This window comes from Rhineura floridana, chromosome 13 (genome assembly GCF_030035675.1).
Source record: "Rhineura floridana isolate rRhiFlo1 chromosome 13, rRhiFlo1.hap2, whole genome shotgun sequence".
Taxonomy (NCBI): Eukaryota; Metazoa; Chordata; class Lepidosauria; order Squamata; family Rhineuridae; genus Rhineura; species Rhineura floridana.
This window is the reverse complement of record NC_084492.1, coordinates 38,274,791-38,292,473: the sequence shown is the minus strand read 5'-3', so window position 1 is coordinate 38,292,473 and position 17,683 is coordinate 38,274,791. Positions and strand designations below refer to the sequence as shown.

General features: G+C 45.9%; 1 protein-coding gene across 1 annotated transcript; it reads right to left on the bottom strand.

The window, feature by feature from the left end:
- Window positions 1-229: 229 nt before the first annotated feature.
- On the bottom strand, window positions 230-17,595 carry LOC133369247 (cytochrome b-245 light chain). The gene is made up of 6 exons (XM_061594319.1): window positions 17,424-17,595; window positions 11,064-11,133; window positions 7,531-7,605; window positions 5,060-5,143; window positions 3,330-3,411; window positions 230-850 (listed from the first exon to the last, which is right to left on the bottom strand). Exons 1-6 carry the CDS (start codon window positions 17,479-17,481, stop codon window positions 659-661), a joined length of 561 nt encoding a protein of 186 aa, XP_061450303.1. The 5' UTR covers window positions 17,482-17,595; the 3' UTR covers window positions 230-658.
- Window positions 17,596-17,683: the final 88 nt, after the last annotated feature.

Genomic DNA, 17,683 nt, shown 5'->3' with positions numbered 1-17,683 from the left:
GGCCTGCCTATACTTGTACAAATCTACAACTGAGAGACTGTGGATCAGGGATTCTCACCACCTAATTTAGGAGATGAATTGTTCCTGCGGTTGCTATGGCTAAGTGACTAGGAGCCAGAATCCCTTGCCGGTCTACCAGATCATCAAAAACAAACCCACATAAATTGCCGTTTCTGTCTCCTGATGTAGAAAACCACATAAAGGAGAAGCAGAGCAAGGCAAGACAACCTTACAAAGAAGAAGGCAACCAACCAGGTCATTTTATTACAATGTTAAAAACACAAGGGATCCTCGAGTGAACAGAAGGGATCCCCACAGAGAAAAGGGAAAGCCATTGCAATTCCGACAATGCCGGCTGGGGTCATCCCTGCCTGGAGCGTCACAATCCTCCACTTGTTATCATGGAGATAAACAACATGGCCACCGGTGGACCTCACTGTGAAACAAACATGGCAGCCGCCTGGCCTAGTGGATGTTCAGGATCAAAGTGGGGAAAGGGGCAGGCTGCAGACTGAGGAGAATCTGGGGAAGCATCTGCACAGGCAGACTGTGAAGCTGGAAGAGGAGGACAAAATCTGTAGATCTGCTATGATATGGCCAGTTTCCCCTTCCTAAGCACAGCAAACACCGCCCCTTCAGGGTACTTTCAGCCAGGCCATCATTCGGCCTCGACGATGACTGGGATGGGGTTCTCCTCGCCCTCTGCCGCCTCGTCGGCCTGCTTCCTGCGAGCCTCTGCTGGAGGCCGAGGTGGGGGGTTGGTTGGAGGATGTTTAATGGTGGTCCCAACTTGTGGCAGTTCTCGCGGCCTTGATTCGATGGGATGCCACTCTTCGCCACGGACAGCAGCCTGGGGAAACAAAAGCCAAGGAGGACGTGAGAGTGGGTGGTTACCTCAAGGGAGGCAACCATAATGATGTGGCAGAGGACCTGCTTTGCATGCAAACAGTCCCAGGCGCAATCCCCAACATAGGAACAGAGGCAACTGTCAGACCATTGGTCCACCTAGCTCAGTACTGACTACACTGAGTAGCAGCGGCTCTTCAGGGTTGCAGGCAGGGGTCTCTTCCAGCCCCGTCTTGAGATGCTGGGGATTGAACCGGGGACCTTCTGCATGCAAAGCAGGTGTTCTGCCACTGAGCGGTGATCCTTCCCTTTCAATTAACCAAAGGGCTTGGCAGCTGGATCGGACCTCACGCTGGCTGCCCTTCTGGATTGTCCATAGCCATGGGGACTAGTAACCACTGATAGCCTGCCTTATCCTCCGTGCTTCTGAATTTGTCTAATCCTCTGTTGAAGCTGCCCAAGTTGGCAGCTGTTGTTACATCCTGTGGGAGCAAATTCCAATGCACAACTGTGCTGCTGTGTAAAAAAAGTGTCTTTTCGTTTTGTCTGTCTTAAATCTTCCAGCATTCAGCTTTACTGCTTAATCCCTCTGTTTATAGCATTATGAGAGAGGGAGAAAAAGTTCTCTATCTCCACACTATGCAGCTTCCTATATACCACCATTCCGCCGTAATACCCAACTCTATTTCACTTTTTTATCAATGCACCACGTTCATTTTGTGGACACACAATGCAGGCACCACCTAGTGGTTGGATCTGGAGTTGCGCCAGCAACACATGTACTCCGCTAGAGGGCAGAATTTAAAGCCTGATACAAATTCCTGTTCTGTCAAAGACTCACACTGTCCATCGCCTCCACCCAAGTCACACTCTCACAGCCTCCATCTGCTGCCTGTATGATGGTAATGGAAGCAAGCCAGCCTACCTCACAAGGCTCATTGCCAAGACAGTAGCCTACACCAAGGGCACGTTTTTAAAGCTTGTTTTCATTGATATATTTTATTGACCTGCACTGTAGTTTCTGTTTGACATTTATTTTTTATCATACCTGAAAACAAACAATAATGATCGGATGGGAAAGGGAATCTGTGCTGCACCTTTACTAAAGTGAAACTGACTGCATTTCTACCACTGAAAGAGATTATTGTTGTTGTTATTATTAGTATTACCAACCCTTCACCATAAGCTGCCAGGGCAGGTTACAGTAATTTAAACTATAATATTAAAATCAGTTTAAAACCATATACAGTCAAGATAACAAGGTGGGTCCTAATATATCAGGTGCCAAAGACCAAGGTAAAGAGGTGAGTCTTCAGCAACTTTTTTACAGAATGCTTTGCTAGACCCACCAAAGAGTGGAAGAATGTTAGAGAAACATCACTTATTTGTGATAACATTGTCACAAATGCACAAGAAATATGAAACAAAATTAAATAGCATAGAAATAATATTTATTTAAAATGTATGACAAAAATGAGGTACTAATACTATATATTGCATCATAGACTCTTGGATACATGCTGCTGTGTCTTGCTACATGTGAAAGGTTAGAATATGCTCCATTATCACTTGGTTTTAATGAACAATGCTTATCAAATTTGCAGGGGATACAAAATTGGGAGGGATAGCTAATATCCTGGAAGACAAAAACAAAATTCAAAGGGATCTTGATAGGCTGGAGCATTGGGCTGAAAACAACAGAATGAAATTTAACAGGGATAGATGAAAAGCTCTACACCTACGGGAAAAAAACCAAATGCATAGTTATAAGATGGGGATTACATGCGAGAAGGATCTTGGGATTGTTGTTGATCACAAGCTGAATATGAGCCAACAGTGTGATGTGGCTGCAAAAAAGGCAAATGCTATTTTAGGCTGCATTAACAGAAGCATGGTTTCCAAATTGTGTTAAGTACTAGCTCTCCTCTATTCGGCACTGGTTAGGCCCCATCTTGAGCACTGTGTCCAGTTCTGGACACCACCCTTTAAGAAGGATGCAGACAAACTGGAACGCGTTCAGAGGAGGGCAATGAGGATGATCCGGGGACTGGAAAATAAGCCCTATGAAGAGAGATGGAAAGAACTGGACATGTTTAGCCTTGAGAAGAGAAGAGTGAAGGGAGATGTGATGGCACTGTTCAAGTACTTGAAAGGCTGTCACATACAGGAGAGCCAGGATCTCTTCTCGATTGTCTCAAAATGTAGGACACGGAATCATGGGCTCAAGTTGCAGGAAGCCAGATTTCAAGTGAAATCTCCCTGTTAGAGCAGTATGACAATGGAACCAATTCTGTAGGGAGGTGGTGGGCTCTCCAACACTGGAGGCATTCAAGAGGCAGATGGACAGGCACCTGTCAGGTATGCTTCAACTTGGATTACTGCACTGAGCGGGGGTTGGACTTGATGGCCTTAAAGGCCCCTTCCAATTCTACTGTTCTACGATTCTATGTTCAGGAGCCTGGGGTGGGTGGCCTGTCACTTACCAGTAAGTAGATGCCACTTGCAATGGCAAGGCAAACTGTGCCGAGGATCGTGGCCAGCAACAATCCTGCTGGAATTGCCAGGCTGCAAAAGGAAAGGTGAGAGTTATATTTATTTATATTTATTTTACTCAGTTGATACACTGCTTTTCACTTGTATAACGAATGATCAAGGCAGTTTACATATAAAACATAATGCAATCAATAAATCCATTTACTAAAACCAAATCAGAAGAGTGGGGGTGAGGGGGTTGGGATACAAGCCAATACCAGAACAGCAAAAATGGCCAGGGGCAGGTTCCTCACAGACAGAGGAGAAGTGCTAAACAGAAGAGTACACTGTGGCCATGCCTCTCCTTCACCACGTGGAAACACAGAAGTGCATTAATCCCAGAAGAACCACGGAATGAATTATTTAATGCATGGTCGGACTGACTTGACTCTTATATAGGAACTAAGCAGCACATGCTAGATCTGACTAAAGGTCCCTCTAGTCTAGTCCACACCCTGCTCCCCACAGTGACCCATCCGATGCCTCTGGGAAGCTCACAAGCAGACCACTGAGAGTAATAGCCTCTCTCCCAAGGCGGCTTCCCAGCAACCAGCATTCAGTGGTAGGTTGCTGCATACAGCCACTGTGGCTAGTAGCCACTGACCTATCCTCCATGAATTTGATCAGAACATATATGAAACACTAGAATCACCTGGTGCCTTTTCAGCATACAAGGCACAAGTGCTCACTCGGGATCTCTGAGCAATGGAGGCATAACTATTCTACATAGCGTGAAACTGAGTTTGCATTCTTGCTTAAGAAACACCTTGCTGGCTCTGAGGAAGGTCCATCTGCCAAGATCTGGATAGGAACTGTTAATATTTGGCAGGCACTTTTGTTGAGCTGTTTTTGATGACTGCTAAAAACGTTTAGGTTGTCTTCATCTAAGCTCTACCCAGAATAGACCTACGTTAATCATGTCCGTTAATTTCAGTGAGTCTACTCTGAGCAGAACTGGTATTGAAAACCACCCTTTATGTTTAGAAAAGTCTACCTAGACATGGAATCTTATCATGTACATTTGTTTTTAAAACTATTGATTTTACCTATGTTTTGATAATTTCATCATTATGCTGACTTGTTTTTAAAGTCTGTTGATTCCCCACATATTTATTTACATTTTTATTGCTATGCATGTGCCAATAACTTGAAAATACAAGTTCTGAAATGAAAACAAGCAAATAAGCAAACAATTATTATACAATTAAAAAAACCCATCTGATTATGAATAAATTTTAAATGACAATGATTAATATTATAATCCAGAATATCAATAACCATGAATAAGCAAGCAAGCAAGAGAAGTATGTTGGCTTCTTCATTTTCCCCTAAAGTCTGTTATTTTCTTGTTATTTTCTTAGGAATATTTACATTATTTTATGTAAGCCGCTTAGCATTTTTATTTTAATGAAGCGGTATATCAATCTTGTTAAATAAATAAATAAACAAACCATGCAGCGTCCACAGTGTGGTGGTGGTGTTTAAATGAAAAAAATGCCCTATAAGTAGTACATGGGGAAGCAGACCATAGCTCAGTGATAGAGGATCATCTGCTCTGTGTGCTGTAGGTCTCAGGTAGAGCTGGGATGTCCCCAGTTAAACTCCAGCGTGAGTTTCATATACGCTGACGGCACACCCACGTACATGTGCCCTCCCAGGATGCAAAAGTGACATGAATTACCTTGCTAGCAGGACAGCCCGGATGTAGTAATTCCTCGTTAGAGGTCCAAACACCTTCACCACAGTTGTGAAATACTTTTGACCGCTGTTGGGAACGGGAGTAAAAAGAGAGTGCGATGACACACATAGATTCCACTTGTTGAAGAGTTCTGGGATGCCCCAAAGCCTGCATCCTCCTACCAACCTCAGCAATTATATCATTTTGCTAAAATGGCTCCTAGGTACAATTGTTGTCTATCAAAGAATCACACAGACAGATATGAATGTTTTCTATATCTAAGTTAATGTCTGTTTCATGCTACCATTGAGCCAGGCATTTGAAAGTAAGACTGCATGTACATCTAAACAGGGTATCCTACCACATGGGCTAAGGTAAGTCATCCACAAGAGCACTTCAGGTGCAAGATCCATGGGTGCTGGCAACTGAATCCTGCAAGTGCATCTAACCTGACTCGTCAGAGCCTGAGACTCTCCCAGGTCCAGATGGTCAAGACAGCCATCTAGTCCTGCTACTGAGGATTTTGCTGCCTGTTTTGCTGCTGAGGATTTTGCTGCTGCTCATTTTAAAAGGTTACTGCATGGCTTTTTGTGTAATGTAGCACTCCTCTTTATGATTCTGTCCCATGCTTGATGTTTTTTTTAAATTTGGCAAGTTGCTTGGAGACTTCTTATGGGTCAAGTGACTCATAAACTGAAATATTAAATATCAGGTGTTTAGTGGTTGTCCTACTCAGAGTAGACCCACTAAAGTTAATAGACATGACTAACTTAGGCTTGTTAATTTCAATGGATCTACTCTGGGCAGGCCTCAGTTGAGTACCACCCACTATTAACATTTTGTCAGATCAAACATAGCTGCTGGAATTCTGTTGCTTTTGCAATTTTTCATGTTAGCTTTGCTGTAATTTCAATAAGCTGCCCTGTGAGTTTTGTACTGAAGGACCATCCATAAATATATCCAACCCACACATGCTAGGTCTATGCAAATCATTTATCTGTATCTTGTGCTATATGAAACACAAAACACACACTGTGGCTTTATAAAATTGTACAAGTTTGCCCTTCACCTTCCTTCATTTCCCTTCTTTCTCGCCTCCTACTAGCCATGGGGAGGAACTGTGAGCTACACAATGGACCGAAACACCATCAAGCCTGCACCTCCTCAGTTGCATCAGGGGGTTCTTACAGAGAGCCCAGCGGAAAAGGAAGGGGCCATAGCTTAGTGAGAGAGAATCTGCCTTGCATGCAGAAGGTCCCGGATTCAATCCCTCAAACTCTGGAGAGCTGCTGCCAGTCAGTGTAGACAACACTGAGCTAGATGGACCAATGGTCTGACTCAGTATAAGGCAGATTCCTCTGTTCCTAATCTTGCTCTGGCCCTATCCACCCGCCAAAGGATTAAGGGCCACTGGGAGGTTGCACTTCCAGGTCCCCACAGGAGGAACATCAAGTTAAGGGGGTGACCACACTGCCCCTGTCCAATGGCTGGAATCCCCACTCCCTGCCCAAAAGCACACACAGCTCTCAAATGCCACATGCCCTGGGACTGCAGAGCAACAGGGAAGCTTGCTGTGGCCCCACCCATCAGCAAAGGGATTAGGGGTCACTGGGAGTTTGCAATCCCAGGCGTCCCAAGAAGAACATCATGGCAAGGGAGAACTTGGCCACATCTATTGGCTGGAGACGGAGCAGCTGCAGGACATTTGCCTCCTTCACCCAACCCTACTAGGAAGGACACTTGGCTCCCATTGCTGGTTAGCTGGAGAGGGAAGAACCAGAGGGAAGCACCCTCTGACCCCCCTCCATCAGCCAGAGGATGCTGGGTGTGTGCATGTGCGAGGAAGGGGTTTTTGGGGGGGGGAGGGGTTACTTGCAAGTCACCTTCAGAATCATTTGATTGAAAGGTGGAGTGTCAATCTCCAAAGTAAACAAATCGACTATTGGTTTTGGAAAGCGGCGTGCCTGCTTGCTAAGCATTTAAACTGCTCTTAGGACATTGCAGGCAAGGGTTGCATCCAACTGAGTCCTACCCCGAGCAGACCCATTGAAATCAATGGGCTTAAGTTAGTCATCGATTTCAGTGGGTCTACTCTGAGAAGGACTCAGTTGGATACAACCCCAAATTTGGCACAATGGTTTCTGAGATCGAGGAGCAAGTTTTCATCTAAATTTGGATACAATGGGACGCTGTTTTGAATCAAGATGGAGGACTGAAGCTTTCAAAACTGCACTGATGTTTTGGTTTCTTAGAATGCCCGAGCAATGCCAGATAGGAGGCTGCTAGTAATAAATGAAATAAAAGCCTATTTTCAAAGTCATGAGGGCTGGAAACTTAGGTTTTAGTTTTTAATGAAAGCAGAGATTCTCAGCATGCTGAATTCAACCCGATACCAAATTCTGCAGCTTTTTAACACCTGCACAGAATTGTAGAATGTACCCGACCCCAATGAGGACAGGGAACTTGGCACTTACCATCGCTCCATGGTGGATCCCTTTTTCCGCTTCCCTCTTGGGTATTCCAGAAGGCAAACAAACACTCCAGCTGCTCTTTGGGGAAAACAGTTAAGGAGGGTAACAAATCTCTTTTTGTGCCCCAATATTCTGGATGCCTTAGGAAGGCTTTTTTCACAGGAGACGACTGATATCTAGAAAAGCCCAGAATCCCTTCTTTTTGTCTGTCCCGAGAAATGAGAGGACTTTAAAATATATACATGTATTATTGACCATTTATTGCAATAAACAGGGGAGAAGTTATTTTCAAACTCCCGCTAGCTACATGGATGAAACTTGTATCTTAAAAATGCACGTTAAGTCAAAGTGCCAGTTCACACATGCAAATCCATTTGTTTGTGTACTGTACATGCAATCTTTTTTTTGGAGGGGGACAGCATGGGAGGAGGGAGAGGTCAGTGTGAAGCAGGCAGTGTGTTGAGACAGTCCCTCACAGCCATTTCTGCAATCAGAGTGGAACAACACAGGCAGCTGCCTTCTACTGATTCATCAGACCACTTTAACAGTGTTGTCTACACTGACTGGCAGCAGCTCTCTAGAGTTTCAGGCAGGAGTCTCTCCCAGCCCTACCTGGAGATGCCAGGGGTTGAACCTGGGACCTTCTGCATGCAAGGCAGGTGCTCTGCCAGTGAGCTACAGCCCTTCCCCAAAATACGGAGTTCCAAAAATGGGGGAAAACCCAAAGGCACCAAAACAGAAACAGCAGCAAGCTGTCTATTTCAGGCTGTCAGCCCCCCGGGCAGGGCCCTGTCATCTTGTACTCTGCAGAGCATCATGCACAGAGAAGATGATTATTTCTATGTGTATAGGCTGGGTCAGACTGAGATTCTCCTGCACCATCACAATGGATCAAATGAAGGAATAAAGTCGCTTTCTTGCATGGGTGAACTCAGTCACAAAATGCTGGTAAATGAGAGAGGTAAAGCCAGCTCTGTTAGGCCGTCTGTCCCTCAACTGTCACCTGGCAGTAGCTATTCCAGCAGGCTGCAGAGGGAGAAAGGTAGGAAGCAGGCCCACTCCATCAGCTCTGCTAAAACACCACCTCCATCAGGCTCTCCCTGTCCCTGAACTGTCTCTGGTCCACCTAGGCATTATAAGAACTCTGTGCCTTCAAGATCAGGTGCTCAAGTTTGCTTTCTTCCCTCCCTGTCCCTTTTCTCTTTTTGTGTCATGTCTTTTAAACTGTGAGCCTTCGGGCAGGTTCGGTCTTGGTTTTTATTGATCATATAGCCTCTCTGGGAGCCTTTTCAGATGAAAAGCAGGGTAAAAATGCTTTAAAGCAAACACCAAAGTTTTGGGAAGAGCAGAAGAAGAGCAGAAAAGATTGGTATAAGGTCCAGCAACCAGAGAGGTTGTGTGTTCCTGGGGACATGGGGACAATGGACCAAGCTGTCAAGGGGGCAGGAAGGCCAAGGTGGAAAGCTGGATTTAATGTTGATTTGAGCTCATCAGCCCAAAACTTTGCAGGTTCTCTGCTCTCTTTTAATCCACAATCTAGTCCAAAGGCCCAATGAGAATAACAGCATTTCCAGGTCTCAATCACCCTTTCAACATCAACTGCAAACAAAGTTCCTCCAATTATTATTTTACACGTGAGAAACTGAGGCTGATGTCTCAAACTGCTCAAGGCCATTTATAGTTGAACGGGGGGGGAAGGGCTTGATCTCACTGTCTTGCAGGCTCAAACCCACAAGTTGCATGACGAGACTCCATGTGGGCTCTCCTCTGCACAACCTGTTTTCTCAATTCTTCCTGCTCCACCCACTCACCACCTCTCTCCCCTCGCCTGCCCATCACCACCCCAGCTGCTTTAACATTTGCAGAGGAAAGGGGAATTCCACCACATTTACTGGCTGTGGAACTGAAATTTCCTGGACACCATTTGGTAAACAGAACCTGACTTCCACCCCTTCACGGTGCCAGAAAGTGTCCAAATACTTCAACCACAGAAATTCCAAATTTTGCAATCATCAAGCTTCTGCAGAAAGACTAGATGAAGCAAAACCAATTTTATTTCCTGGACATCATTTGGGAAACAGAACTTCTCTTCCATCTCTTGCACCATGCTAGAAAGTGTCCAAATTCTTCAACCACAGAAATTCCAACAATTTGATTTCCTGAATTTATTCCAGTTGCACAATCTGGGGAGCTGGTCAGGAGGAAGTGGCCTTTTGAACTCCAAGGACTTGTGGAACATACAGAATCACCACCCTCTGTTCCCCCTCCCCAAAACATCTCTGAACCTTCAAGAGTCTACAAAGAGAAGGGGCTCCCCAGACATCCTTCTTATTGCTCATTCAGCATCATTTGCTGCCATGTTGGTATATTTTTCGTCCTGCTTTTGTGGTGCTACAGCGCCAGAGCGCCCTCCAGGCGGCAATAATGCAATAACACTGGGAAAGCATCACAGAACAAATAAAGCAGAATGATGTGTGGACAGTCCAATGTAAACCCATCACTAATGCACTGTTATTGCATCAGTGACATGTTGCAATAAAAACATCAGCCTGGAGGGCCTCTAAAGCAGTTTCTTTCTCAAAATTACACAGACTGCTTTGAATGTTATGAAATTCTATGAGAGAAAGAAGGCAGTTTATGTGCAGAAATTACCGGGCACAGGACTGGCGTCAGGGGGTTGGCATCATTCAGAACATGCCAAAGCCTATCCTTCTGCCAGTCTTCCCAAAGCCTTCTGACCTTTGCTGTTGCTGCCTGTTCACTTGCAAGTGCTGAAGTGACAGACCAGGAATGGCATCATTCACTCACTTCGCGCGCACCCCTGTGGCCAGTCCTGCAGCCTGGACCCACAGGGAAACGGCTACGCTGACAGTGGCAAGGAGGTGGGTGCCTAACTCAGAGCATCTTGTAGACAGACCCTCCAAACCATGGAGGTGGTATTGACCAGACAACCCACATTCAGATCACCACATGTGACAGTTGCACATATGGACCTTTGCACAGCTTAACACATGTGCCATTGCCACATGTGACCATCAGCATCTGGGCTGTACGCTCATTCCACATTTTCTATCCTGGAGTTTCATAGCGATGGTCAAAGTTTCCATGCCGAGGCTCTGAAGTGGGCCCTATGGACTAGAAGCTTGAAATGACTTTTTTAAAAGCCACAGCTGATACGTCTTTGCATTTAACCTGCAGGTTTTCAAAAATGCAAATAGCATCAGAAGCTATTTGAGAATTGGTGGGTGGTCTGCTAATTATTAGGATCCCAGCAAGTGTGGATGGGAAATGTAGCCCTTTCTTCCTAAATGCACTCCAAAGAAAAATCCCTCTTCTCAAGAGATTATTTGCATTGGGAGGAAATGCCCCGCTGCAATGATAAAATGATTTCCTGTACTGGTAAAGGTTAGGACTAGATGCCCTTTGAGGTACTTTCCATCTGTTTGATTCCGCTTACAATCAAGACACCAAGGCAGGTGGGCCTTTAGAATTCAGTGGAGGGGGGGGAGGGAGAGACCATCTGCAAGGAAGGATACATTGCATATGCACCAAACTCCCAGCTTTTGAACTGTCCAGCAACCGCCACAATGCCACCAGTCACTAGAACTAAAGAGAGAGACAGGACCTGTCTGTCCACAGACAACCACAAAGCAACATTTTTCAAAAATGCACAAAACGAACATAAGAAATCCACATCCAACAATTCATGGCCAACCTTTATTTATTTACTAGGGGATGCATGCAGGCCTTCAGACCCCACTGGCTGGCCTTCAGAGTGTTTTCTCACCTGGCTGAAAGGTGTCCTTGAACTATTTGTTGCTCCACCTGCTTTTGCCTCTGGCCCCACCCACCACTGGCATGTGGCCCTCGAGAGGTTGCTCAGAAGGGAATGCGGCCCTCCGGCTGAAAAAGGTTCCTGACCCATGAGTTAAAGAGTTCTGAAGTAGGACCAGAGGTATCCAGGTTCCATTTCATACCCAGCCATGCAGCTGAATGAGTGGCCTTCATCACAGGGCTGTTGGGGGGATAAAAGTGGCAGGAAATATGTAGGAGAAGACTAAAAGAAGAAATAAAAAAAAAGGTCAGCTTGGCCCTTGACAGAGATTAATTCCCAAGGAGAGAGTGACTCCCTTTCTCCTGGACTTCCTGCTTCTTAACTAGCTGCACTTACACATGAGTGATGGAAAATACTCTGTGCATGTTCAAAGGGACCTTTGTTTCTGTTACTTCACATGTCCCGGGACTGGCATTCAGAACAGGTGCTGGGGCTCAGCTGGGCTCAAGATTAAACCATCAGCTTGAAAATAGGTGCCTTTCAAAGATGAAGGAACACATTTATGTGGGTAAGGAGGAGCAGCAGCAGCAGCAGCAGCAGCAAACAACAGCAATAACAACAACAACAACAACAATAATAATAATAATAATATGGGTTTGCAAAGCATTCGAAGCACTTTGCATATACTATCTGATTGCTTTTGAGGCTGCCCAGGCTCCATATTGTCCAGCTTCATTTATTTGTGTGTGTGTGTGTGTGTGTTTTCACAGAGAAATAATTACTTGCCCGAAGTTGTCCAGTGAAGCTGATTGGCTGTAGAATGAGGCCAGATAAAAGGCAGGATTTCTTCAGGCATTCATGGAATTCATGGCCATGGTCTTTGGGGATGGCCCCTTGCTTAAATGGCTTTTAAAAAGACCAATTCAGGGAGGAGACTTATCAGTGGGGGTCCATAACAGTAGAGTCTCCAGGTTCAAAGGCAGCCTACCTCTGAATAAGAGTTGCTGGGGGAACAAAAGGAGGAGAGGGCTTTCCCTTTTGTGCTCTGTTTGTGGGCTTCCCAAAGGCAGCTCTCTGGAGACTGGACATTGGTTCTCGACTCTAACTGGGCCCTCAGTCTGATCTAACAGGGGTCTAATTACCCATAATAGCTACCAGGAACCTTTGCTTTCAGAGGCAACACATCTCTGAACATTCAGTGGGGGAGGGCTCTTGGCCACATGGCATGCTTTGCTGGTAACGCAGTATGCTGGATTAAGTTCAGCTTGCAGCCTGATTCAGCGGGGGGGGGGGTTCTCATGGCAAAAGTCACCCAGTGTGGTCCTGGCCAAGTTGAGCTCAAGACCAGGGACTTCCCATCTTGCATCAAACGCCCATTTCCTATGTCTTTATAGGGGATTAGACTAATCCACCGAAGGTGAAGCTGTCAGTGGCTAATAGTCACAATGGCTGTCTACTGCTACCTCCAGCTACTAGCCAAGACGCCTACACTTTGCCTCCATGGTCAGAGGTAGTATGTGTCTGAATAACAGTTGCTGGGAGCCGCAGGAGGGGAGAATGGTGCTGTGCTCAGGTCCTGCTTGCGGGCTTCCCACAGGGCCATCTAGCTGGCTACTATGAGAACTTGATGCTGGACTAGATGGGCTGCCACGGGCTGGACCCAGCAGCCAGGCTCTGCTTAGGTTCTTATCATTTCATTCCTTCTATTTCCAATGTCCAGAGGTGCAAGCTGGTGTGTACATAGTCCTGTCCTCTGCCATCTAACAAACCAAAAGGCAACAGATTCATTTTTATCAACCTGGAAGTGACGTCACGTCAGTGAGACACAAGCACCACCCGGATATGCACATAGACAAGGTTCATAAAAGGTTCATTCAAATTTGGAAACAGCAGTCCAGAGTCGGGAGATACTGTTTGTAAGGATAGCTGCCAAGATGACCTAAATGTTAGAGAATATAATATAGAAATCCTTCTCTTTGCCTCTACCTGGGTTGTAATGTTATCAAGCATTGTTATATATGGCTGTATTCTTTAGATCTGTTTACGCTGCATGTGTTGTTTTAATATGACTGTTTCTTATAAAAAGTTTTTTTTTTAATTTTAAAAGAAAAAATAATACCATCCTCTCGTAAGAGGGAGTGAGGTAGCAAAAGTACAAGAAATCTGTCCCGCTTTGGGGAGGGGATTCCAAAAAGAGCTCACTGAGGATTAACCATGGTCAGTGGCTGTGGAATGCTGACCATGTTTTGGGAGGGGGGGAGAGATGTAAAATTGGGTGGAAGGAGGAATAGAATATCGTAGCAGAGGACATGGATTACTGACTGGGACAGTAAAATGAAGGACTCTACACTGCAACATTTTATTGCAGGCACCACTGTGTCTCTGAACACCCATCATTAGGGAACAGTGGGAGATGGCTATAGCCCTTGTGTCTCGCTTTGGGGCTTCCCACAGGCACCTGTGCTACCAGGCTAAGTTCAAGGTTCTGGTTTTGGTTTACAAAGCCCTACGCAGCTCGGGACCAGGATACCTGAAAGAACATCTTACCCCTTATATACCCAGTCAATCGCTGTGCTCTGCAGGTGTGGGCCTCCTGCAGATACTATCTTATCAGGAGGTCCATCCCGCGCAATACAGGAAGAGAACCTTTAGTGCTGTGGCATGGGCTCTTTGATATTTCCTACCCCTTATTGCAGTAGTTTTTAAAGACGTTTTATTTTTAAGACTTTTAAAGGGTTTTTTCTAGCATTTGATCACTGTTGTTTGCCACCCTGGGCTCCCTTTGGGTGGAACAGCTGCATATAAATGTAATCATCATCACCACCATCATCATCTGGTTTGCTGCTGTGGGAACCAGCATGCTGAATAAGATGGCCATTTTGGTCTAATCAAGCACCAAAGGGCTCTTCTGCCGCCTTTGCTGTTTAGAGCCACGGCTTTTTGGCCTCACTTCCTTCTAGGTCACCTGACCACAGCCAGCTGAAGGGAAACCAGCCCCAGGCCACTTTGCCACTATCAGATATTTGCAAGGACGGGAAACAGCAACCAAGAAGTGAAACTTGCTCCCTGTCAGCCTCTGCTTTGCCATCTGCCGCCTCTTGCTCAGTTGAAATTTGGAGGGGGGGGGGGAGAACAGGAGGGAGGACTGATTTTTCCCATGAATTTTTGCTTGCAAGGTCCAGAGTATGCTAACCCAGATTAAAGTATCTTTCTCTGCAGACAAAACACACACACACACCAACCAGAGTAAAGAAGCCACTTATAGGATGGATGCACACAGGGTGAGGCTGCTGACCTGACCAGGTTTCTCATTTTGTCAAGGGAGCGCATGAGACTTGCCTGCTGCAAAGTCATTTCAAGGAAGTGCCCAAAGGCAGCTCACTTCTGCTGCATCCTGTGTTGTGGTCTGGAGGGCCACTCTCATCTGAAACAGCAGGAATGTGCAGTGGCCATGCCGGGTCCTCCTTGCCAGAGAGGAGCCAGGCAGACATTTGGGATGTGTCAGCCAGAGCACCGGATGGACCCATTACAGCACGCGTGAACCATCAGGCCCTTGGAAACAAACGGGATGTACTGTTCATAAGGGCCATCGTGTGATCACAGAGTGAAGGCCAAACTAGGCAGTAATTAATGTTGTTGGCAAAGATGACTTACCCTTGCGTCATCTTCAGATATGAGCTTGAAAAGATCCAAATAACTTTGCAGTAAAAATAAAATAAGAGTATTGCAGGACCTTAAGACTAAATGGTTTATGGTAGCGTACCATACAAATAAACAACCCACGGCAAGAAATCTGTCCGTTTTTAAGGTGCCTCAAGACTCGCAGCAGTTCTAGATGCAGCCTGTTTGGAGGCTAAAATACCACCCCAACCCATTCCCCTGTATGAACTCAAAGTTTCACCTGGACAACTAGGATTTTTTTTTTAAGAATCTTAGCTTTCGCTTTACATAAAAAGCTATGTTCCTAGCTCTCAGAATTGTGGGATGGGGCACACCAATCAACACAGCTTATATGCCCATGTTACCTCTCTCTAATTTAATTTAATTTAATTTAATAACAACAACAATACATTCAACAACAGCATATTACTCCTCAAAGGGTAAAGCAATCCATTATGTTGTGAGTGCATGTTTTAGGGTACAAGACAACTGATGGACACAAACTGAACATTCAAACATTTAGTCTGGAAATCTGAAGAAAGTGTTTGGCCATCAAAGGTATATTATTTAGAATGATTGAACTCAATCTATAATGAAAAGTTGGATACTTTTATGAATTTCTGTTGAATTACATCCCACTTGTAACTCCTGGCCCATAATGGGTCCCTCTCCCTTACGTATAAAGATTCACAGGCTGTCCCAGATAGAAGCAGCATGCTACTAGGTGTGAAGTCCTGCCTCAGTATAAAATCTCCTTTGGGGTGCTCATGAGTTGTCCATTTAGATACAGAGTCTCAAGGTGCCTCCAGACAAATATTTATTGAGGATTCATCCTGATTTGTTTACAGGGAGATTATATGATGTTGGCTATTTAATGAGCATTCATTCTGATTTCCTTGCAGGAAGGTTAAATGCATCAAAAGAAGTGTTATCCCACACTTTCCAGGGCATTTCCCCATCTCAGTCCTCATTGCAAAAAGTCTGATCTTTGGGGGAAGCAGGTTTGTTGCGCAAGAGCTCCCAAGAAACTATAATTGCACAACCTGAATGGAACTGAATCCCAACCAAAAACAGCAACAGTCTGGAAACACCCTGACTGGCAGCCATAACAGGCAATCAGTTTGCAAATTCTCTGTAGTGTACGGTTTGGCTTACTTATGTGACTTATATGACATGGCTTCTGTTCGCAAGCCAATCTGTGTTCTGGGACACGGGCAGATGACCCTAACCTCAAATCCCTTTTGACTCTTCCGCTTTTGAATCTTCCTTTTAGGCAGTGATGATGGCCCACTATTTGGCACTAATAGCACTATTTGGCACTAATAGAGAAGCAGAATCTGGCTCTGAGTTACTCCAGCTTAACGAACTAGAAAATGGAAGGGCATGCACTTGCAAATGCCTTACCCTGCATAGCTCCCATGCAAAGCTGCATATAAGCCCAGAAAGGGCAAGTCTGATCACTCATGGACTAACAGCAACATCAGTTTACAATGTTTCCTTCCTCTATTTTCATCCATTTCACTTCCTCAAACTTGCAGCTGAAGACACAAAATCAGTTTCACCTTGGGTGGTCACAGCCAACTCAAAGGAAAGGTTTTTTTTCTAAAAATTTGAAAGTCTCCTTTGTGCCCTGATTAAAAGGCATTCCTCAAAAAGGGGTGCTCATGTCTTTAATGCAACACTTGCTCCACTGGGCAGGTGAACTGTTCTCTCGGATCCCTGGGAAAGATGTCCATCAGAATGTGAAACCGCACACCTGATGTCAGAGCATAGCTAAAACTCAGGCAAAAACGGCTGCACTTTTTGCACATTCAGAGTTTTTGAGAATTGCTTTTTCAACAACCCTAAACTGAGAGTATTGGGGAACATGTTATCGCTCCATTGCCACTGACATACTGGGAAATGTCCCAAAAGCATGTTTCATGGGAACGTCTAGAGTTTAGCAGCAAAGAGATCTGCATGAAAAACTAAAAGAAAAGAATCGGAGGCATTGAGAACTGCAGTCTTGTCTCGACAAACGTGTATACTCAAAGCCAGGCTCTCACGCCCACCTCGAACCCTCTATTACCGCCCCCTCTAAACTATTCTGCTAAAGATGCACCCCAAACTTTAAACTCCACCCAGACCACAAAGCAAAGATGGAATGAGTCTTAGCCCCCGGGCCTGTGCAGTGTATGCGTGGGGCTTTGCTTTTTTAAATCATACGCACTGGATGGGAGGGGCGGTCAAAAAGCGGGGAGTGGATTTCGGGGGTACACTCCTTCATACACTTTGCTATGAAAAATTTCCTCCCTCTGATCCTTTTTGCCTTGCGCTCAGGTCAGTTTCTCATCGGGCATCTGGTTGGCTTAGGGAGTCGGGGACACTCTGCACCTGCTCAGAGGCCCTTTGCTTTGCGTGATGCCGGCCACACAATGCTCATCTCCCCCCCCTCCCTCGGCCCCCTCCCTGGAAGACTCACTCAGGCCGGAGGCCAGCGCCTGCTCGTTCGCCCACATGGCCCACTCGATGCGCCCCATCGCGCCGAGCCGCGCTCCGCCGTCCCGAAAGAGGTAGTGAGCCGGGAAGGGACAGAGGGAGCCGGTGGGCTGGGCAGACACCTTCCCCCCTCCCTACGTCCCTTCCTGCTCCTCCTCGGCGGGCCGAGCCAGAAACGCCCCGGAGAGGCACGGCCTCCGAGGGGCTGGCCCCAAACGCTCCTCCAGGCCCTCCCGCCGCCCC

What these genes read in the sequence shown, in the direction of transcription:
- LOC133369247 (XM_061594319.1), bottom strand. Translation starts at nt 17,481, where the DNA reads ATGGGGCGCATCGAGTGGGCCATGTGGGCGAACGAGCAGGCGCTGGCC. An exon ending in GAGTTTGGTGCATATGCAAT is followed by an intron (nt 7,606 to 11,063) that starts GTATCCTTCCTT and finishes TTTTCCCCAAAG; the next exon opens with AGCAGCTGGAGTGTTTGTTT. An exon ending in CAAGTGGCATCTACTTACTG is followed by an intron (nt 851 to 3,329) that starts GTAAGTGACAGG and finishes TTGTTTCCCCAG; the next exon opens with GCTGCTGTCCGTGGCGAAGA.